The following is a 23,569-nucleotide window of genomic DNA, read 5'->3' as shown; positions in this document are numbered from 1 at the left end:
TTGCCCAAAAAACGCCTTCATTTTGAGAAACGGAAGGGTCGCAGGATCTGTTGCTGCATTTGGAATCTCAAGTTTAATTTGAAACTTCAGTCAGGCCTGGGAAGAGCGGCAGGTCTTCGTCTCCCTGTCCTCTCCCCTCCCCGCTGCCTCTTCTGCTTTCAACACGAGCAGTGAAGTACGTGTGAAACGCCCTTTCTCATGGCAGGACATCCTTAGCTCGTGCAGCGGTTCAATTCTCGACAGGGGAATCGACTTGAAGAGGCGATGCCGTCCCTTGTCCCCTTTGCAAAGCTCCCTGCAACCTGCGACGCGGTGGGAAATGCGAAATGAGTTGTGGAAGGCAAGTCCTCAGCACGAGCGTGCTCGAAACCAGACGTGCTGCTTCTGACTTCGCTCTAAAGTTTACTCGGAGGAAAGAGTCCGTTTGCTTTGTACAGAGATATTTGTTCTTTCTCTCTCTTCTTCACTGGACTCACCGCAGGGTTTGAGCATGAAGCACCAGTTCTTCAGCTGGTCCTGCCCCTGTGCTTGTGTTTGGGATGCAACGAGGTTTGGGGTGGGTTTAATTCCTTCCAAAACTGCATTTTGCAGCCGGACAGACCCCTGCAAAGGCTGCACTGCCTGCAGAAATCAGCTTTATTGGCAGGGGAGGGAGATCCGTCGCGTAGAGAGAGCCGGGTTGTTGATGTCCCCTTTGCCCCGTCGTTTTAGGAGGAGACGTTTTCTGTGTGCTCCATCCTGCCCATTGAGTGCTTTGAAGACAGAGCACCTGAGCCCCATAGCGTGGGGTCACCGCAGGATTTGGGGCTTGGTTGTCAGTTTTTGGTGGCTTTTAGCTCCTCTGAGCACAACGAGTCGGTTCTCCCAGTTTAAAAGACGAGGTTCTTAGGGACATGAGTTGGTACTAGAGTTGGGTTATGGTTGGACTCCATGATCCTGAGGCTCTCTTCCAACCAAAATGATTCTATGATAATATGAAATTATAAGCGCTTTTTTCCCTGGCTTTTAAAGACTCACAGTCTGTTTTGACCCCTAACCTCTATTTTCTCTGCAACTTTACCATAAGGTCGTGCAGACGCTGGGCATTGACATGGGCATGGGAAGCCCTTGGGCAAATTTGTAGAAGAACAAACAAACAACAAGACAACTGGGTTTGTAGCTTGGGGTGTCCATGTGCTGGAAGTTGATAAGAAAAGATACTGGTGAACCAGGGTGATGTGTTTGCCCTGTTCTCATAAAACAGAAGCATGAAACAGAAGCTTGAGTGCATACGAGTCACATTCTAAAGGGAAAAAATGGCTTTCCATATCTTCCATGAGCACAAGGCTTGTGATGATGCGGTCACCATGCTGACTCCAAGGTGATTACCTGCCTACCCACCCCATTTAAAGGTAGTTTTACTCTATGTTAAAGCTGAAGAAGAAACCCAAACCTTCACTTAGAATAGGTGAGAATAAGTATATCCATGCATATACTATTGTTTTCCTGTTCTGAAAAGAACATATGATACGTGTTACACAGTCATTAAAAGCCCCTCAGAATTTAAGAAGAATAAGTTACTGAGTCAAATAACCTTCCCATATGAACATATATCACAAAGGAAGCTCCAAAAAGAGAGTTATTGCAGAAACATAGTCCTTGCTGATAAGTGAACAGTGTTCTCCTAATAGCAGGAGGCAAGAATTGAGGTCTCTGTAAGAATATGATGAATTTCTGATTTTTCCCAGTTAAACCATTCTAGGTAAACACGAATGAGGCAGAAGAACTTGTAGCATTTGAAAACGCATTTATTTCCCAACCTGTGCAATTGAAGGGCATTTTATTCGCATTGTCACACTTTTTTCCAGTTAGAAGGATTAGAAATAGCTACTTATGTGCATCGAAAGCTTCGGTAGCTCTGCAGGACGCTGGATTCCGGCGTCGGAGGTGAAACGTTTGAGTTCCTGGTGAGGCCCTCGAGAGTGGAGCAAGCGGCAGAGATTTTAGTCATTTTAGTGGCTTTCTTTTATTCCTTTAGGTCTATTAATTCTTTGACTTTCTGTCACATTGCCACTTCATTGATGGCTTCTCACCACAAGAAGAGGGGAACACCTCATCATGGCCAAAGCAAGGAATTAATTTACCTTTCTACTTCTGGTCCCCACCACCCTCCCATTGCTTTCCTGTTGATCCCGTGGAGGCGAGGGGGGAAAATGATTGGGTTTAATTCTCTCTACAGCACCAGCTGGTGAGGAACATGGGTTGGGAGGCACCAGGATCTGCTTCTCTTCTATTTCTCAATTCTGTATCACACAAATGACAAAACTCCCACATTTCTCACCAAACTGTGATTTCCTCCTATTGGGAAAACAGAAGCGTCTCTGAAAGGGGCTGACGTGGGAAGAACTCGGCGTCCGGTCCAGACGGACCGAGGTGATGCTCATCCCTTCTCATCCGTCCATCCCCGCGCACCTCCAGCCCCTTTTGGGCTGAAAACTCCTGTTTTTGCTGGCTTGGCCCCGCCGTTTGTCATCCCGGGTCAGAGGTTATGAAAAGCAGTAGTCAATTAAAGCTTTATTAGATGTACTTAGTAATGCTCTGAAAGGAGCCAGCCGAGCTGAGGCCGCTAATAAAGGCCCTTTGTTAAGGTATTTAATAAATTAACACTCAGGGAGGGCGGGAGGCGATTACAAAAGCCAGGCTCGTTAATCAGCGTGTTTACCCTCTTCAAACGCCCCGGCCCTGCGGTTCCCTAATCTGTACCCTCCAGATTTGCTGGGAGCTGCGCGGGGACGGGAAGCGCCTCATCGGGTCACGCCAGGGCCACCGCGACACGCCAGCAAAAACACTCGAGGCTTAGGAGAGCCGTGGCGCTAATCAGCGGAGCCCCTCGTTAGCCTCATTAGCGCAGGTACCCGTTATGGGCGCAGGGGGGATGCTGAAGCAGCGGGGTTCCCCAAAACATCATCCCTACCCCGCTTATCTTGATTACTTTTTAACACCCCCCCCCTGCACACTATGGATGTGCTACCAGGCTTGAACATGAGAGGGCATCTCCTCCTCACGCTTCTTTATTCTTTTAATGTTTTTCTTCTTTTTGGTATGTTTTGTTTTAGCGCAGCTTAATCTATAGGGCCGTCTTTACAATCAAAAAAGCAAATAGAGCGTTTGACCTGCTGTGCAAATTAGCCATATGGTGAAGTGTAATATCCCGCTGACCCTCATTACCGTGCAGTATGAAAAGCTCTCCCCTTTTCACATGCGAGCATATTAAAGTGGCCTTTTCAGCATTTTCTTCCATATAAAACTGTCTTCACTCCAGTGGCCAAGCAGTTAAAAGGGAACTCCAGCTGCAGCCGGGAGGGTGAAATTAAAGGCTTTACCTTCGTCTAAATGGAAAATAGATATTGCTTCCTATAGACAGGGCTGGGGAACAATGCTGCACCGCCGGCTCCGGCAGCGGGACGGGGGTAATGGCCTTATTTTCTGGGAGGAAGGAGCCCGGCTCCTTTGAGAGAGGAGCTGTTGGACGTCCACCTCGGAGGATGGTGGAAAAAGGGGGAGATCTTACCTATTTTCCTCTCGAGTTAACTATTTCATGGCCAAGGAGGTGGGAAAGGGTGGGAATCTGTGTTAAAATCCGCTGCAGGTCTCCACGTTTTCCCTAGGACACCCGGTGGCTCTTGTGCCATTTTGAATCAGCGCTGAAGCAAAGCCACGTGCATCTTCATCCTGCCTTTAATCCCATTCTCTGGTGCGTTGGTGATGATGTGTTCCTTGTTTGCCTGGCCAGGGCTGGCTGGGAGCTCACCTGGGCCCCTGATGCTGTGTCTGGAGGGACCAGGAGGGGATTTCTCTCCCATCTTCTCCATCTCTGTTGATGGAGGTGGCCCAGGTAGCACCACCAGCATCTGCCAACCACATTGGACCAGGTGGAGCAGGACGGAGGTCGCTTTCCCTGTTAGGCCCGGACTTGAAGCTTTGCTTTCTTCTTGCTTTTGCTTTGTAAGTTTTTTTTTGGTGTAAATTAACTTACTAAACAAATGATCGGAGGGAGGGCAGAGTGTGCTGGAGCACCTGTGGACGCTTCTGGGTTGCCTTTCTGCTCTTGCAGCTCTTGCTTGTTCTCAGAGTGTCTTTCAATGGGCTGCTCATGACCTTGGTACTATGCCATCTCTGGAGGACTCTTTTCCTCTGGCATGACCTTTGGTTGTGCTCCTCAGCCTTCTGCCGCTTTGCCGGGTCTCTTAAGTGCTTGAGTACGAGTCCACTAAGTCAGGCAGTTCGCTATTGTTGAACGCGAGCCCTGAAACATGGAATTCACTTTGAAACTTGGAATTTAGCAATTTAAAGAAGAACTGGGTGATGATCTTTGATCTAGGGTACCAGTTGGAGTCCGGGTTAGGTGAAACAGAGATCAAATCCCGCCTGGGCTGGGCTGAGCTTGGAGAAGAGGAGACTGAGGGGTGACCTTATTAATGGTTATAAATATATAAAGGGGGAGTGTCAGGAGGATGGAGCCAGGCTCTTCTGGGTGACGACCAGTGACAGGACAAGGGGTAATGGGTGCAAACTGGAACACAGGAGGTACCACTTGAATTTGAGAAGAAACTTGTTGGGGGTGAGGGTGGCAGAGCCTGGCCCAGGCTGCCCAGGGAGGTTGTGGAGTCTCCTTCTCTGCAGACATTCCAACCCACCTGGACACCTTCCTGTGTAACCTCATCTGGGTGTTCCTGCTCCATGGGGGGATTGCACTGGATGAGCTTTCCAGGTCCCTTCAACCCCTGACATTCTGGGATTCTGTGAAGGAGATGGCGCCATGTGTGTACCCAAGGCTGGACATGAGGAAGAAATTGTTGTCCCTGAGGGTGGTGAGAGCCTGGCCCAGGTTGGCCAGAGAGGTCGTGGATGAACCATCCTTGGAGACATCCCAGGCCAGGCTGGACGGGGCTCTGAGCAACCTGAGCTGGTGAAGATGTCCCTGCTCATGGCAGGGAGGAACTGGGGGAGCTGGGAAGGTCCCTTCAACCCGAACCCTTCTGTGGCCCTTTTATCTGCATGCTCAGCATGATGAGACACCAGCCAGCAAAGCAGCACAGAAGATCAATCCAGCGAGGATGGTGGAGACATCCCGGGCCAGGAGAAGGGGCTGTGCCCATTCTCCACCCGCATGTGCTCGTGGAGACGAGCGGCCGCTGGGCCCCGCAGCCTCGGGGGGCGGCTCTCCTCAAACGCGCCCTTGTGCTCGCTTCCCCCCACGCAGTTTTCTGCTCAGCTTTATCTTGTTGTTGTCGGTATCGAGGTGGTGTTTACAGTCAACAAGCGGTTCCACGGGGCTGAGCAAAGCGCCTCCTTTTTGATCCCGATTCAGCAAAGCGCTTGCACGCTCCGTGCCGAGCACCTGCGCCCGCGTGCCTCTGTTACATTATTTGGGAATACTTACATTTTTAAAGTTAAGCATCTGCTAAAGAGCTGCACTTCTTTGTGTTTCATTAGCGGCTACTGGTATTCTCTTATCTGGGAGATCTTCAGGGCATGTGAAGCTTATTTTGTAAACTCATTTTCTTGCAACTTATTTCTAATTAGTGTACAAGCTCTTTTTGGTTTCTTTAAGAGCTGGATGATCATCTGTCCTTAAAACAAACCACTTCTTTTGGGGTAAAAAGTGGTTATTTGCAGGATTTTAAAACTTGTGGATGAGGCAGGTCCCATGCAAAGTGCTGCTCTGAGCTGCCCAGCCATGGGGGCAGAGGGGCTGGTTTTGGGGGTACCCGCGGAGATCTGGGGTTGGGAGAGGGGAGTAGAGTGGATCCAGGTTTGACCGGGCGGCTCTTCGGCATTGACACGATGCCAAACGTCATTTGGCGCTTGTAGGCAAATTAAAATGAAACACTATCTGTAGGGGCCATTTCAACCAGGTGAGGGGTGACACATCCCAGCACTGCCGCTCGGTGACGGGGGAGAAGAGGAATATACTGTTTCTTGTAGAAATGAGACTGAAATTGGCTGAACTGTGAACGTAACCCCCATGAAAATGGGTCTTCTGGCCCCAGTTCTGGCCTTTCCCCCTCGCAGAACACGACACATGGGAAGTGGCTGGTGAGCAGCACATTTGGGGGCCAGGGAGGGAAGTAAACCATGTGTAAAATACCTGGAGGCTTCAGAGTCTCTATGTAGCCCGTTTGCGAAGCATGTTTCTCGCAGGATGGGGTCGCCCAGGTGGGAAGGGACCTCAAGAGGTCTCTAGTCTGACCTCCTGCTCAGAGCAACTCAACTGTGAGATCAGACCAGGTTTCTCAGGGCTTTATCCAGTCTGGCCGTGAAAGCTTGACTGTAAAACACCTTTGGAGAGCTCTTTCTGCTGCCTGACTCTTCTTGTTGTGAAAAAGCTTTCCATTACAACCACTCAAAATGTCTGTGTTTTGATGGTAGCCGTTGTCTCTCCTCCTGCCGTGCAGCACCATGAAGGTGACCTGGCTCCATCTTCTGAATGACCTCCTCATAGGCGTTAGGATTACATCCCCAGGTGCTTTTGGCTCCTTTTGCATGCACTGGTGGTTCATGTTCAGCTTCATGTCTACCAAAACTTGCAGTCCTTACCCACAGAGGTGTTCCCAAAGCAGTGCTCTTCAGTTCTCTTGTTGCAAGGGGTTCAGGGGTTCTTCCATTTCATATGCAAGATATGGCATTTGTCCGTATTTAATTTAATCATGTTCATGTTGGCACATTCCTCCAGCCTGCCAAGACCCCTCCAGATGGTGGCCCTACCCTTGAGTGTATTGACTTTTCCCTCAGTTTGGGGTCATCTGCAAAATGGATGAGACCAGGTCCATTGCCTCCTCGAGGTGACTCCTGAAGATGTTAAGTGAGGGAGGTCCCAAAATCATCACTGTCATTCTCCAGTTGCTAACAGACCTCCATGAAGAGCATGACCCATTAGCCCACAACCTTCTGAACCCTACTGTTCAACCAAGTATGGGTGGGTGCCAACCAGGTATATATCAAGCTGGTCGGTCACCTGGTTTGACATCTTATGAGGAGCAGCTGAGGGACCTGGGGGGTTCAGCTGGAGAACAGGAGCTGAGGGGAGACCTTCTGATCTCTGAAGTGCCTGAAAGGAGCTTGGAGCCAGGGGGGTCGGGCTCTGCTCCCCAGGAACAAGCGCCAGGAGCAGAGGAAACGGCCTCAAGTTGCGCCAGGGGAGGTTGAGGTTGGATGTGGGGAACAATTTCTTCCCCAAAGGGCTGTGGGGCATTGGAACAGGCTGCCCAGGGCAGTGCTGGAGTCACCATCCCTGGAGGGTTGGACAGACGGACATGAGGTTCTCAGGACACGGGGCAGTGCCAGGACTGGGTTGTGGTTGGACTTGATGATCTTGAAGGGTTTTTCCAACCAAAATGATGCTGTGATTCTAGCATGCAGTCATTGAATGTGTTTTTACGTAGATGAATACCAAGCGGCTTCTTGGGAGACAGTTGTGCAAGCCCTGGAGATGGAGATGGGCTGTGTGAGAGTGCAGCTGCGCTCTTGTGAGATGCAGTTGTGCAAGCCCTGGAGATGGAGGTGGAGGTGGAGATGGAGATGGAGGTGGAGATGGAGGTGGAGGTGGAGGTGGAGATGGAGATGGGCTGTGTGAGAGTGCAGCTGCGCTCTTGTGAGATGCAGTTGTGCAAGCCCTGGAGATGGAGATGGAGGTGGAGGTGGAGATGGAGATGGAGATGGAGATGGGCTGTGTGAGAGTGCAGCTGCGCTCTTGCGAGATGCTCTGTAAGTCTCTCTTAAAGGTGGGAGAATTCCCAAAACACATGCCTGAGAATTTCTGTGGCCCAAAGTCCGAGATGGATGAAGAGCGAGTGAAATCCAGAGATAAACTTAAGAGAAGCCCAGGTCATGCGCTAGCTGGCGCTAATGCATTAATACATCCAGATGGGCAGTGGGTTTAAGATTCTAACTAGCGAGGGATGAAGCCAAATCAATAACTCTTCGCTTAAACCTGAGCCGCAGGGATGCGAGTGGCTTGGCCTGGGATCGGGTGCCACAAAAACATTCTGCGGCGCATTTAAAACTGAGCTGTTACAAGTGAATTTGGGCTGTTTCTGCTTGTTCTGTGCACCTGATTAACTGGTGTCCACATATATACTCTATAACGTAAGCACAACTTGGCTTTATCAAGGAAGGAATCTACTCAGCATATATTATCGTAGCACTTCACCTTACTTACTGTCCTTGTAATGATATTTTAATGCAAGAGCTTGGAAGATCCACTCATTTTTAAGGAATTAACTAATGATATTGCAAGTGCAAAGCATTTGAGGTGACTCCACCGATAGACCGATGGGTAATTATGGCATGTGTTACCCAGCTGGACACAGTGAGTAAATTATTACATGAAGCACACAGGGCGCATTTGTGCTTCCCGGTAAGCAGAAATTTAATGATCCAAAGTATTGTCACCTACACATTCTGGATCCAGAAAGTCCCATTGTAGTGAGTATTTTAATCATTTGCTGAGGACCACAGCAGAATAAAGCTCACAGCACGCTTTTCCCTGTGTAACTCACAGCCAGGTTTGCTCTCAGCTCTCTGCTGCGACCAAATCATGAAAATTTTGGGGTTTTTTCAGCTGTTGTTTTTGCATTCTTATGATTATATTCTGTTTTCCCTTATGTGGTGCTCATCTACAGTCTTAATTATCTGCCTCTCGTTGCCAACTCTGTGAACTCCGAAGCTAATTTGAGAAGGAAAGTTCTGCTGGGTAATTTTAAAAATATGAGGCATTATTGAGGGTTTTTCCTGGACCAGTGGTTACAATGAATGTGTAATTTGGAAGTGTAGCTTGGATTCTTCTTGTTCGCATCTGTGTAGGAAAAACCCCGGGTTCCAGTATTAGTTGGGAATGACCTATTAGAGAGCAGTATAGGGGAAAGGGACCTGGGGGTCCTGGGGACAGCAGGGTGACCATGAGCCAGCACTGGGCCCTTGTGGCCAGGAAGCCAATGGTACCTGGGGTGGGTTAGAAGGGGGTGGTCAGTAGGTCAGAGAGGTTCTCCTGCCCCTCTGCTCTGCCCTGGGGAGACCACACCTGGAATATTGTGTCCAGCTGTGGCCCCTCAGTTCCAGCAGGACAGGGAACTGCTGGAGAGAGTCCAGCGCAGCCACCAAGATGCTGAAGGGAGTGAAGCATCTCCCGTGTGAGGAAAGGCTGAGGGAGCTGGGGCTCTGGAGCTGGACAAGAGGACACTGAGGGGGGACTCATTCATGGGGATCAATATGGAAAGGGGGAGTGTCAGGAGGATGGAGCCAGGCTCTTCTGGGTGACAACCAATGGTAGGACAAGGAGTGAGGATGCTTCCTCTGTCGTGATACGTAATAGCAGCGTCTTGCTCCTGCAGAAGGTCGGTGGTGGATTTGGAAGTCCATCAGAGTTTGGGTTGCTCCTTTGGTCTTTCCCACTTGTTCCTTTTTCTCAGGCCTGCTTGAGGTCTGCATAGAATCACAGAATTGTTTAGGTTGGAAAAGACCTTGAAGATCATCGAGTCCAACCATTGACCCAACACTACCAAGCCCACCATGTCCCCAAGAACCACATCTACACGTCTTAAACACCTCCAGGGATGGTGACTCATGTGCACCGTGGGTTTTGTTGAAAAAGGAAAATGCTGCAGGTGTGATGAATCTTTACAGAGTGAAAGAGCTGCTTTTAGGAGGAAATTAAGAAGTTGGACCGGTTCGCTCTGGGGGGACACGGAGAGCAAGAACAGGACACGTGCACATGGGGCTCTGCTCCAAGTGGACGTGCTCACTTGCAGGTCAGCTCTGGTTCTGGTGTAGCTTATTTCTATTTGCTTGGGTTTTTGCCAATATTGAAAAAATAGAATGCAGAGGAGTAACATCATCTGAAAACCCGTACGTTGTATAGTCTCCAACAGGTCAGATATGGGGAACTGGCTGATCTAAGCTAAAACTGCCACCAAGGGGAAGAAAGAGTTTGTGTTCATAGGAGAATGTAATATGTGAGTGATAAAAAGATCTAGGGAGGTGATGGAGGGATGCACCTAAGAGAAAAGGATGAAGTTGTGTGCAAGAAGAATGCGGATAGTGTCGAGAGAGACTTTTTTGGCGTGGAGAAGCTTTTTGTTGGAGTAACATCTCAGGAGAGAGCCCCTAATTCTTGGGGCAGTCAAAAAAGGCTCAAGAAAGAAAATACAGGGAACAGTGTGTTGGGAGGGAGATGCTTTTTGGTCAAATTGGCAGGTCTCTAGGCCATAAATTTCAGGGAAACTGTTAAAATGTGAATACGGTCTACAGTTTTTTGGGCACGGTTTGAAAGGTCTTTGCTGTTCCTTCTCTTCTTCTACAGTTAAAGCCATTAGTTGGGTTGGAACAAGGAGGACCTGGCATCCGCAACCGCTCAAGCACCCTGTGGGGCTGAAGGGCTTCCCTCCAATGTGGAGAGGCAGGTTTATGGGGAATCCTCCGTGCGGTATCTCCGGCCCAGCTCGCATCGCTTTTGCTTCTCATGTCTGTGGAAAACATTTTTTCCCCCTGAAAGTGCAATCCAAAATAGTTTAATTTTTCAGAGGATATTGTGAAGTTGGTCCAGATGCTTCATCTTCTCGCAAAGCCACCACTAAAATAGGGATAGAAACCTGGCTTGGGGTTTGTTCCCAGTGGCAAAGGAGCTGAGTGGTGGGGTCGAGGATTTTGGCTCTCGACCATGGGTACGCTTATTTCCCACTGCCCTGTCCCCAAGACCTGGTGGCTTCTCAAGACCTGGTGGCTTCTGCCTCTCCGAGCACCTGGTGACCTCCACCATCCTCTTGAGGAGCTGGTAGGAAAGTGGACACATGAAATGGAGAAGCTTTTTAATGAGGTGAACAGCTCTGGGATGAGGTCGCTGGTGTTGCAGGGTGGTTGGGAGGATGAGCAGAGCTGTGCTGGAAGTGGAGCTGCTTGTGGGGTCATAGGATTGTAGAACAAGGTTGGAAGGGCCCGTCCCAGCTCCCCCAGTTCCCCCCCTGCCATGAGCAGGGACATCTTCAGCAGCTCAGGTTGCTCAGAGCCCCGTCCAGCCTGGCCTGGGATGTCTCCAGGGATGGTTCATCCACCACCTCTCTGCCCAACCTGGGCCTGTATTTTACCACCCTTGAGTTCTTAGGTGTCTTCTTGGCCTTTTGTTCCTGAAGAAATGCACAGGGAGTGTGAGGTGAGCAGGGAGGATCTTCTCAGAGCTCAGTTGGAGGGATGAGGGTGATTTCAGTTGTGGCTGAGCCTCGGTGTGATCTCACCTTTAATGGTGCTATACATTAATTTACAAAAGAAATGGGGAAAATAAAAACCCTCTTTCAGTTTTGAATTTGCACCACAAATTCATTGGTAGCAGTGGGTTAGCGAGGCGCTTCGCCCAAAGGTCTCAGTGATGCTACCAGAGAGGAGTTGCTCTCATGGTCAGGATGGAGATGATGAGGGGTGTTTTGTGCCACTTCTGTGGGTTTTGAGAGATGAGGATTGAACAACACCTGAAGTCTGGTCCCATCGGTGGTGGGGTGGGAGTAGAACAGACCGTTCTGTCTTGGTTCTCCTGTGGCACCAACAGAATTGAGAGGAGATGGGTAACATCATGGGAAACATCACCTCCTGGCCTGGGAGAGGAGCTCCAAGGGAGGTCAGAGCTCCCTGCTTGGAGATCTTCTGCAGGATCCCAGTGCTGATAAAAACTATGAGAATCCTCCCTGTTCTGGGTCCAACCTGTAGATCACTGATCTCTGGCTCATGACCCTTCCCTTGCCAGGGGGAAACAGCTTCTGAGAACATTGAGAAGACAAATGACGTGGAAATGCTGGTTCCATGATAGTTTCTGTTTCTGAAAAGCTTTCTTAAAATGTCGGATTACTTGTAGGCTCAAGCTGGTGCAGGATTAAGGCTTGGATTTATACCTGATCCTGGTTTATCGCAGCGTAGGGAGTGGATGGACATGGGTCGGGAGCTGCTCATCCTGTGCACCCCAATACTCACCTTAGATAAATCAGAGACAAAATCCACAGTGTAAATCTACGCGATCTTTGCAATTGATACGGTTGTGAGAAGGTGTTTTGATGGATTTAACCCATTGGGAAGGGCGGTACTGGCCGGGGATGCTCCTGGGCACATCAACAAGGTGGATTTTTGCTTAAGCCTCGAGATCCAGCTTGTAGAGGACAAGGAGCAGGTCGGGCAACAGCTCCTCAAGGGTTTATCGTAGACGTTTCGTAATACTCCTTGAGTCAAGGGCATCCTAAGGCAGCCTAGTTGTATAATACCATAGTAGCTGGAGAATCATTAACTTAGCATCAAGTTTTTCCTCTAATTATTGCATATTTTTGTAGTAGAGGCGGTTGACATCTGGTGCCTTGCTCAGGTGAGAAAATGAGCTCAAAACCCTGTTTTTATTTGTCCCGACTATATAGACCGGTCTCATAAATTGCTCTAACCCGCACAAGCACGTTTTTCTGAAATTCCCCTGAATCAGCAGGAGAATTTCTGGCATGGTTTTCCCCTCTTGCTTTTTGCTAACACGAGAAATTGGTTGAATAAATCTGATATTTGTCCAGATTATGGTTCAGCAAAGAAGCTGCTTGTGCACCAGGGTACAGAAAAAACGGGTCTAGAAGAACTAATCAGATACTCTTATACCTGAAAAGTTGTTTTTTTGACACACTGTTTTGAGTAAAACTCTTTATCTTGCAGTATTTGGATTGGTTTTGCAGGAGAACGTTGCACGGACATGCTGGAGAAACAAACGATTTGGATCTTAAATGCAGTATATTGCAGGTTAACACTAAATGCAAACCGTTCCAATGGTTTCAATGGACCTTTTCTGTTTTCCAGGGTGCCCGAGAAACTTTCGAGAACTACTATAGGAAGCAGAGAAGAAAACAAGCCAGATTGGTCCTGCAACCACCTTCAAACATGGTACGATTTGTGGTTCCCAAGCTTTTTCAGCCAACTAAAAGCGCGGTGGGTTCTCTCTGCACATGCTGCTACCGCGGGGTGGTCTCTTCATTGATTTCCACTTGCTCTTGGTCACCTCTTTTGTTTAATCCTTGCTCACTTTGTCTTTGTTGCAGCATGAAACTTTAGATGGCTACAGGAAGTATTTTAATCAAATTGTAGGGTAGGTATTCTTTTTATATATGTCCTTGCTAAATATGTGCGCGCGGTGTTGTTGAGGAGCCCAAAAAGCACGAGAGGGGAGGGAATGGTGATGTTTTTGAGGGTCTTTTAAATGGAGCCAAAAGAGAGGAACAAAAAATAGCGGTTTGGGCTTTTTAAGTGTTTTAGAGTGTGTTTTATAGCACCGGGGAACTTCGCTGCGTCTCTGGTGGGAGAACAGAGGAACCCGCCAGCTCTTGGACCAGCAAGAGCATTTCTGGGATTTTCAGGATAAATAACCTCTGTGGACAATGTGCATCTACCTGCCCCGCTAATGAGATGAATAAGCCCTCGGTCGTAATTATTCTTTAATATTTAATAATTATTCTTTGATTATTTTCCTGGTGAAGGATTCTCAAGCCTCTATTCTTGTTGCAGTCAAAGTTGACAAGAGTTTTCCAAAACCAGACAAAATCTAAGAGGAGGCAAGCTAAGACAGTTAACCTAGGAAAGATAGGGCATGGTGCTGAAATTTCTTCAGCTAATGATAATAATTTCAATGATAATAATTTGAGAGGGGAAATTCTGCCTCTGTGCAGGCTGTTTCAAAAAGATGGACTGTAATTTTGGAGATACAGTGATTTCAACTTGGGTCCATCTTTTTGAAACACCCTGTATGTACAGTCCCATACTATGAACTGCGTTTTAGCTCACTTCTATGATATAGTGAAACATCACATAAAATACCGTGACATGTACCCCCTGCAGCGCTCCAGGCTGGGCACAGAGTGGCTGGAGAGCAGTCAGGCAGAAAGGGACCTGGGGGGACTAATGGACAGAAGGTCAACATGAGCCAACAGTGTGCCCAGGTGGCCAAGAAGGCCAATGGTGTCCTGTCCTGGATCCAAACCAGCGTGGTCAGCAGGACAAGGGTCAGCAGATCCTTCCCCTGTGCTCTGCACTGGGGAGGCCACACCTGGAGTATTGTGTTCAGTTCTGGGCCCCTCAGTTCAGGAAAGAGATTGAAGTGCTGGAGCGGGTCCAGAGAAGAGCAACAAGACTGGGGAAGGGACTGGAACACAAGAACCATGGGGAGAGGCTGAGGGAGCTGGGCTTGTTTAGTCTGGAGAAGAGGAGGCTTAGAGCTGAGCTCAGCACTCTCTAGAACTACCTGAAGGGCAGTTCTAGCCAGGTGGGGATTGGGCTCTTCTCCCAGGCATCAGCAATAGGACAAGGGGCCATGGGCTTCAACTCTGCCAGGGGAAATTGAGGCTGGAGATGAGAAAGCAATTCTTTGCAGAGAGAGTGGTCAGGATTGGAATGGCTGCCCAGGGAGGTGCTGGACTCACCGGCCCTGGAGGTTTTTAAACTGAGATTGGCCATGGCACTTAGTGCCATGATCTAGTCAATGGACTGGAGTTGGACCAAGGGCTAGACTGGATGATCTCTGAGGTCTTTTCCAACCCAGTCAATTCTGTGATTAAAAATAAGTGAATAAAAATAAGTGAACAAGTGAATAAAGCGCTTAGCATTGGCTCTATTTGATACAGATGTATTTGGTGTAGATGTCTGTTGCGTGCGGTGTTCGCAGATCTCTCGTGACATCTCAAAACCCATAACTTGGGATGACTGTGCCGTTTTCTCCTCTCCGTTAGGTTTTTTGTGGTTGAAGATCACATCTTGCATACGACGCAGGGCTTGGTAAATCGAGCCTATATCGATGAGCTGTGGGAGATGGCCTTATCAAAAACCATTGCAGCTTTAAGAACACATTCGGTAAGTCAAAACCCCGGGTCGCTCAACTGTTGCTTGAGTACGACTTGACATGCTGGAAATATTGGCTTTGACAGTAAATATTCTTAGTTTTGCCTCTTTTCCAATGATTCTGTTTAAAACAATAACATGAAGATTGACTGCTATTTCCCCACGACCTTTCTCCAGCTTATTTTGTGTCTCGATTCACTGCATTCCCCTACACCAAACTCTCCATATTTTGGTGGACTGGAAAGAAGAAAAGAGTAGTTTAATATTTTTCTCCTTTACTTCTCTGATTGCTTTTGAAAAGCACCAGCAGAGGGAGTCGCTTTGTCCCGGAAAACTGGGGGAAAAAGTGACTATTTGGTACACTGAAGTATTACTGTGATAGTCCCTTGAAGTTCATGGCAGCGAATGGGCCGCTGTCAAACTGCAAATCCTTTGTGTGTCAAAAGACACTAAATAGATTTCTTATTTTTTAATACCAAAAGAAGTTTGGAAGAATTGGTTATTGCTTCGGTGTTTCTCTGCTTGAGAAAAGAACAAAAGAGCAAAAAATACATTATTTCCAGTTTTGTATGACTTGATATAGTGTTGTACTGGTTCAGCTCGGGCACTGGAGATTTCTGAAAACTATTGGTTGGTGGGATGAACAAATTGCATTTGGCTATAAAAGGAAAAGCATTAATGACTTTCCACAAGTCCGTTTTCAAATTGTTGGGCCATTTTCTCCAGGAAAAACTAAGTATTAAGTCACTGAAGTCCCAGTGCTGCCCCAGGCAGGAGGATCCTGCAGGGTCGTGTTGGTACAAACCTGCACCTGATGTGATGTAATGTGCACGTGGTGCCACCCAAGTGATAACGACGTCGTTGGTCTTGGCTGAGAAAACCCCAAAACTTCTGCCTTCAGATACCACTTTGCTTCCTCCAGAGCACACGGAGTTTGACACTGACCTGGCTTTGGCTTCACGTGGTCGCCCACGGGCAGCGTTGAGCTGCTTGGCTGTATGTGGGCAGGTGGGGGTGATCCGGGTGATGGAGCTTGTTGGGATTAGTGCCGGATTTTGCACCTGGGACACGGCAACCATGGCTGTACACACAGACAGGCCCTTGTGGCCAGGAAGGCCAATGGTACCTGGGGTGGGTTAGAAGGGGGTGGTCAGTAGGTCAGAGAGGTTCTCCTGCCCCTCTGCTCTGCCCTGGGGAGACCACACCTGGAATATTGTGTCCAGTTGTGGCCCCTCAGTTCCAGCAGGACAGGGAACTGCTGGAGAGAGTCCAGCGCAGCCACCAAGATGCTGAAGGGAGTGGAACATCTCCCGTGTGAGGAAAGGCTGAGGGAGCTGGGGCTCTGGAGCTGGACAAGAGGAGACTGAGGGGGGACTCATTCATGGGGATCAATATGGAAAGGGGGAGTGTCAGGAGGATGGAGCCAGGCTCTTCTCGGTCACAACCAGTGACAGGACAAGGGGTAATGGGTACAAACTGGAACACAGGAGGTACCACTTGAATTTGAGAAGAAACTTGTTGGGGATGAGGGTGGCAGAGCCTGGCCCAGGCTGCCCAGGGGGTTGTGGAGTCTCCTTCTGTGCAGACATTCCAACCCGCCTGAACACCTTCCTGTGTAACCTCATCTGGGTGTTCCTGCTCCATGGGGGGATTGCACTGGATGAGCTTTCCAGGGCCCTTCAACCCCTGACATTCTGGGATTCTGTGATTCTCTGCCTGGGAATGAGATGCTGGAGAGCAGCTCCATGCAGAGGGATCTGGGGATCTGGTCGATGACAAGTTGAACATGAGCCAACAGTGTTCCTGGCACCAAGAGGGACCTGTGTCCTGGTGCATCCAGCACCCTGGGTTGCATGTGGGATGGACTAGATGACCTTTAAAGGTCCATTCCAACCTAAACCATGCTGTGATTCAACCCCAGCCATTCTGTGATTGAACCCAAACCGATCTGTGACTCCAAGCACACCACGGCCAGCCGGGCATGGAGGGGATTGTCCTGCTCTGCTCTGTGCTGATCCAACCTCACCTGGAGCATTCACTGTGTGCAGGGCTGGGGATACAGGAGAAAAGGAGATAAAGCTACTGGAGTGTCCAGAGGAGGCTGTGAAGCCGGTGAAGGGTTTGGAGATGAAGCCGTGTGAGCAGCGGCTGCAGTCCCTGGGTTTGCTCAGCTGGAGCAGAGCAGACTGAGCGCAGAGCTCATGGGCTGCAGGATCCTCAGCAGGAGCAGGAGGGGCAGGCTGAGCTCTGCTCTGTGACAGTGACAGAGCCCAGGGAACGGCAGGAGATGTGCCAGGGAGGGGCAGTGGGACATGGGGAAAAGGTTCTTCACCAGAGGTGCTGGACACTGAACAGGCTCCCCAGGGAGGTGTCACGGCCCAACCTGACAGTGTTCAAGAAGAGACTGGACACCGTCCTCAGACACATGGGGTGACCTATGGGGTGTCCTGTGCAGGGACAGGAGCTGGACTCCATGAGCCTGTGGGTCCTTCCAGCTCAGGACATTCTGTGATTCTATGACCAGAGCGGCTCCGGCTCTGTCCAGCTCAGCGGTTGTGTTGGCTGGAAAGCTGCCTCCTTCCACTTCACCTTCTGTGTTACCGAAGGGGATAAACACAGAGATGTACACCCCGCTAGGTTGTAAACATGTGTTTATTTTCTTTTTAAGTGGGTTTTTCTGTGAGGTGAAAGCTGTGAGTGTAAGCCAGGTACAAACACCGTGTGTTTCAACGTTACCAGCTTTGTTGCCACGAGAAGTTGTTTTATGTGATGCCAAACTGAGTGCGTGAACTGGCTGCCAGCACAGCTTATTTACTTCTTATTTTTTCAGTAATCATGGAATGTTACATGATTTCTCAACACCATTCCTGTGCTCATCGCTCATCTCTGTGCACTGCTCAGCCTACAGCTCCCATATGGACCAGCCCATCCATCCCATATGGCCCTTGAGACTTGATGTGGGGCTCTCACGTTGGAGAGCCTGCTTCAGTTCTTCCAGTCCGGCCAAACTTACCCCTGGATTTTCCTCCTTACTGCAGACAGGGACATCTTTTATCACTTCTGATAGCTTTAGGGCATTATCTTTCTTTCTGACTTTCTTTTTTGGACAGTGAAATGGAAAATGTGTCTCTTCCAGTCTTTCACGTTGATTAATGGAGTCGTTCCTCCTTGAGTTTCCAGTGAGCTTTAAATCTGTTTCTCTTTCCAGCTTATGATCACTGATTCTATATTTGGTAAAACTCTGTCTGAAACGTTACATATTTCAGCATGGAGAGGTTGTCTGCTGTGTCCAGAGCAGCCCGTGTGCGACGTGGGGTGGCTCTGGGGGGACAATCAGCGCTGTCGCTGCCCTGAGTCACGTCTTGAGGGTTTCAAACAGCGTCCTGACCCACAATAAATACTCGTGTTGTAGCTCTGACCATTAATATTACTGACATACAGGCGTGCGGTGTTTTTCTCTCAACCTGAGCCACTTAGCAATGCAGCCTTTGCTCGGGGGTGCCGCGACGCTTCGTTACCATCAGACACAACGCACTAAATATTGAACGAGAGGCGCTGCTGTCGTCCCGCTGTGACCGACGCTGATTTGCTTTGTCTCCTCTCGCTTCCCCAGCAGCTCCTGGCTAATCTTAGAGACACTTCAGGTATCTCTAGAGCGACCGAAATCCATATTCATCCTGGAGAGCCTCAAGAGCAATGTGCTACGAGGAGAGATACCCTTATCAGCGTGCCCTCCCTTGCCCTGCGCAACATTAGGGCATGGGCTGGAGGATAAAAGCTGCTGATCATAAGACTGTATGGCGTGCCTATGTATTTATTATCACTCAAGCGATAAGGCAGGAGGGCAATGTTTTTACCGCGTGCTGCAGTTACAACCATGGTTTAATTTCCCCTCTTCTTTGCAGTCCTACTGCTCGGACCCGAGCCTGGTGTTAGACTTGAAGAACCTCATCGTCCTCTTCGCAGATACGCTCCAGGTGGGTGACTGCAGCTCCTTACCTTGCTCGCAGGTGGTGTCCGTCAGCAGTGCTAGACGGCAGCCCGGCTCCCATTGTCATGTTGTGCTGCATTAATTGCGAAACACTTATTGATTCTGCACATCGACTGGCCAGCCTGTGGGCAAGGACCGAGCCTTGGCCGCCTTGCCAAGCCCTTGTGTGTCCTGCCGGCATCTAGGCCAGGCTTAATAGCTACCACCTCAGTTAATCTCCGCCTAAGTCCTTCCACCAGCGCCATACACTTCTGCGGTGCCAGCGTGGAAGAATTTGCCCAAATTCTCCCTATTAAATAGATGAAGTAGTCGTCAGCTACCTGCTGGTGGTTTTTTCTTCTCTTAGTTCTGCTCTCCCCCCACGTCACTGCAGGGATACGGCTTCCCGGTGAACCAGCTCTTTGACATGCTCCTGGAGATCCAAGACCAGTACAGCGAAACCCTGCTCAAAAAATGGTCGGGAGTCTTCAGGTGAGAAGCTCTTTATGCACACTCGTGAGATGGACCTTACAGAGTCGTTTTATCCCATAAATAAAATCTTTTGAGAGATTAGTAGCGAGCTCATGTGTAAATTTTGGGCAACAGTAAGATCCGGCCTGGCTTGTCCTTGGACCAGGCTGAACCAATTTAAATACAGTTATGAGGATCCAGTTGAGGTGAGATCTGTGCAATAAATCAGTGCGGATCAGAGGTTTTATATCACAGATGGATAAGGTTATGGTTTCACACTGACACTTGATGTGCCCACTTCCTAAGAGCTTCCTGACCGAGCAGTGAATCTGCGAAACGGTTGTCACCAAGCTGCCTTTCTAACTTTTCTTCTCTTTACTTAGAAATATACTTGATTCGGATAACTACAGTCCCATCCCAGTCACGAATGAAGAGGTTTATAAGAAAATAGTTGGACAGTTCCCATTCCAGGATGCAGAACTCGAGAAGGTAATTTTGAGATGGGGACGAAAACCCCGTGCTCTTGTTGGTGGCGTTGGGACTGCAAATGAAAGGGTCCAAAAACATAATAATGATAATGATAATGATAATGATAATAATAATAATAATAATAAAAGCCAAAGAAACCCCCCCAAACAAATAAGCAACAAAAAAAGCAAAACAAGGGAAGAGAGCAAATACACTTTGCACGTGTTATGTTTCCCCTGGTGTGGATGAGGAAAGTGCGTATAGCAATAGCTCACCCGTTCTGTTTTCAGATCACGGCGTACATTGCAGCTGAACAGTGCTTGCGGTAGACAAGAGATTAAAAATATCTGCTGCCATTGGTGTTCTATTCCCATGTTATGATCTTTATTTGTTTTAATCTCATATTTAAAAGCAGAAACCCCACGAAAGCGGTATATCTTGGCTTTTGTGGAAGTGTATGCTTGCAAAACCTGAGTGCAGCCAAACTTCACCCCAGCCAGTGTCCCTTGAAAGGCTCCTTGGCCTTGTGCTCCACATCTGGCAGCCAGCGAGCTCCAAGCCTGGTGAACGTAATTAAAACTGGGAGGGTTTTTCATCCAAGGCAAGTGTTTAGATTTCAGAAAGTCCGCGTCCTTCCACAAAATTACATCCTGGGGTCCAGCTTCTTGCTATTACACTCCGCACCATCCCAGCCATGTGTGTGCTACGGGAAAAAAGCTACTTGGAGCACCTTTGGTTGAGAACATCTGTTTCCTCTTGGCTTTTGGTGTTGTGAGCAAGTGCTCACCTTGGGCAGCAACTGCGGGAGGCGACTGAGCAAAACACCTTGTGCATGGTGGGAGATTAAAGTCTACAAGTTCTCCAATGGGTTTTTTCCTTGTTTTTCTATGAGTTAGGGAATTGGGAAGGGGAACGAGGGTCGCGTTGTGCTGCCCGCACCCTCCCAGCTGCGAGTTCCCTTCCAGCCCCTTTCAGCCTCCAAATCCCTTATGCACCCGTGTGCCATTTGTAAGTGATTATCTGGTCTTTCACTTGGCTGAAGTGTTTATATAATATACAATAAATGCTGGCGTGTTGTTGCCTTGCTGGACTTAGCTAAATACTAGAATTAATCTGACTGCTTGGAACACGTTGCTGGAAAGTGGTCGTCACTCCTGTTAAATATCTGCTTTTCGACTTGAGTTCTCTCCTGTCTTTTACAGCAGCCGTTTCCAAAGAAGTTCCCTTTTTCTGAGTTTGTGCCTAAAGTTTACAATCAGATTAAGGAATTCATCTACGCCTGTCTGAAGTTTTCGGAAGACCTTCATCTGAGGTAGGGGGTGAACGTGGTGTGGAGGTTTTATCTGCAAGATCTCAATGGGATTAAAATATAAACTCTCTTCCTCAACCCTTCATGCTGCTCAGCCGCTTGGGCACTCGCTGCCCAGGCTGGAGGTGGCTCCTTGGAGTGGTGGCATCCTTCGTGTACTCACCAAGTCCTCAGAGCTTGCTGTCTCATCTAGGGAAAGATGGCCCAGAACCCTGCGAGATGTATAAAAAGTGAGGGGGCTGTTTCCTCCAAGATGTTTCTGAGCCATTTGTACTAAATAGATGAATCTGGTTGTCTCAAGAAAGACAGTGGCGTCCGCTTGGCATTGAGTAGAATATCTACAGGCTCCATGTGGCCTCCCAGCACTGTCCCTCAAGGGTGACGTTGGCATGAAAACTCTTGGAAGTGTTGATTTGCCCCATGCGTTAATGAGTTTCGGCTGCTGGTTAAGGCGTTTTTGTTTTTCTTCCTTCCCTTTGGGAGTTTCAATACAAATAATCTGATTTTTTTTTCTTTAAAGCCTCCAAAATATTCCATGTGTTCACCCTCCCTTCTCCATCCCAAGGTGCCTTGGTGCGTGTTTTCCACATGTGGAAAGACACATTGGAAAACAACTGGATTAGCCAGAAACGGCAAGTTGGTGCTTTCTTTTTGCACCCAGTAATGTGGAAGTATATAAATGAATAACAAGCTTTTTACTGGAAGGAGGATCCTTCTTCCCCTCTCTTTGCAGCACCATGCTACTGAGAGGTTGGACTGTGTTGGACTTCGCGTCCTGGCCCTGGACATTGCCCCGGTGCTGCTGTAAAGCTGGCACAGTATTTTTGGGACCCACCAGATGTTTTGGTGCCTGCAAAAGGCTCTCCAGCATTTTAATTCTCTTCCTTTGTGTGCGGGATAGTGATTTGGGGAGAGGCTTTTCTCTCCATCGTCTGCCAGAGGACGTGGCAGCTTGTTGGGTGATGTGGAAGCGCAGGACGTCTCTCACCCGCGTTTAATCTCGACCTTTCACCGGTGGCAGGTTGTTCTCTCTGGTGGCTCCCGGAGCTCTTAACCCGGGGGTCACCATGAAACGTCTCGGTTTCCAAAGCCACCAGAACGGGCCCGTTCACACAGATGCTGGTTTCACCGGACCCCACCGCTGGCACTTCCCTTGCGAGTTTTGTGCTCCTCACCATTATGGAGATGATTGGGTTTGTCAGAGACGGGAAGAAAAGTGTCCCCTTGGGTCCCTCCTCAGGGGTCCCCTCGGACACGTTATTAACATTCCTTTCGACATTGCATTTCCCAGCCCTTTTCAAGGAGCGCTTTTGGGTTGGGGGAAGGGAGCCGAGCTCTTGGCTTTTCGAGCCAAACATTTGGAATATTTCTCTGAAAACCCCTGTTGACACTTTCTTCATTTCACCCTGACAGCTTGAATTAGGTTTTATTAGGAAGCTCGGCTACAAAGCCGGCAGCAAGTTTTCTTTCTCTCCTCTCTTTCTTTCTCTCCTTGGGTTGTCATTTCCCGCGCACCCCGGAGTGATTGGGGTCAGCCCGTCAGTCACCGGAGGCCTGAAGGTCACGACTAGTGCCATGGGATACGGCCATCAGCTGTCATTAACCCACACGGGTCGCTGGAACGCTCCACGCTCCTTCCTGAAGAACAGAGCCTGTGGCACAAAACGCACCCTGTATTTTAGTTTTATCTCATTTATTTTTTAAACCAGCTCCCGGTATTAGTTGGACGGGAGCATTCTTCTTTATATTGATACGCTTGTCAAGTATCCGAAGAAAATTCGGAGCTCAGCATGCATTTATAGGGCTCGCGGTTTTTTTTAGTTTGGCTCTATAAATTTAATTAGTAGAAAGAAATCCTCCTCTATATTGTCAGCAGCTCTGCTGTTGTTAAAACGCGTGTATTTGAGGTCATTGAAGAGGTGTCTTGGGAAGTCTCTGCTTGCTGGAAGACTGCAGCCTGTTCCAGGGGAATTTCCCATTTGAAGGATAGGGAATATCGTTGGAAACCAGCGGGTGGAAGGATGGGGTGTCAGCTCTAATCTACCGGGACTTTGTTTGGTTTGGGGTGTTTTTCAAACAAAGCACCAATCCTGAAAGAACTTGGGATACGATTTTTCAAGTGCTGAAAATAATGTCAGTATGTAAAGTTATTAAAAATATAATAAAATAAAAATAGAGGCTTGAATAACTAAATCAGGGAGGACCTTTGGAAATCAGCTGGAGGAGAGAGGAGGTAAATGTGGGTTCTGTGATAGCTCCTGCTGCTGCTCCTGTGTTACTAGTGCTCTGTGGTTGTAGACGCAGTGTGTAGGGTGAGTAACAACTCCACCGCTACCAATTTCTACCAGTTTGAGGCTGACGGATCAAATTGACGTCAGACATAGGTAGCGAGCAGCCCACGTGGACAATATCGTTCATCAGGGGGTTTTGTTTTCTTTGTGTGTATTGAGAATGGAGATCTGACCTGTCTGTTGAAC

General features: G+C 48.6%; 1 protein-coding gene across 8 annotated transcripts in view; it reads left to right on the top strand.

Moving 5' to 3' along the window:
* Positions 1–23,569, top strand: part of EXOC6B (exocyst complex component 6B) — a 315,683-nt gene that overhangs the window by 167,911 nt on the left and 124,203 nt on the right. For 7 of the 8 annotated variants that reach the window (XR_010472016.1, XM_065060170.1, XM_065060167.1 and 4 more), the window contains 7 exons: positions 12,847–12,930; positions 13,086–13,132; positions 14,766–14,886; positions 18,780–18,851; positions 19,239–19,336; positions 19,699–19,804; positions 20,986–21,095. Coding sequence is in view for 7 of the 8 variants with exons in the window: in XM_065060170.1 (XP_064916242.1) it covers positions 12,847–12,930; positions 13,086–13,132; positions 14,766–14,886; positions 18,780–18,851; positions 19,239–19,336; positions 19,699–19,804; positions 20,986–21,095 (638 nt within the window). In the remaining variant the exon portion in view is untranslated. The remainder of the gene's footprint in view (positions 1–12,846; positions 12,931–13,085; positions 13,133–14,765; positions 14,887–18,779; positions 18,852–19,238; positions 19,337–19,698; positions 19,805–20,985; positions 21,096–23,569) is intronic. The other variant, XM_065060168.1, reaches the window with a different exon arrangement.

Source organism: Columba livia, chromosome 4 (assembly GCF_036013475.1).
Source record: "Columba livia isolate bColLiv1 breed racing homer chromosome 4, bColLiv1.pat.W.v2, whole genome shotgun sequence".
In the NCBI taxonomy this organism is placed as follows: domain Eukaryota; kingdom Metazoa; phylum Chordata; class Aves; order Columbiformes; family Columbidae; genus Columba; species Columba livia.
This window is presented reverse-complemented; position numbering and strand designations above follow the sequence as displayed.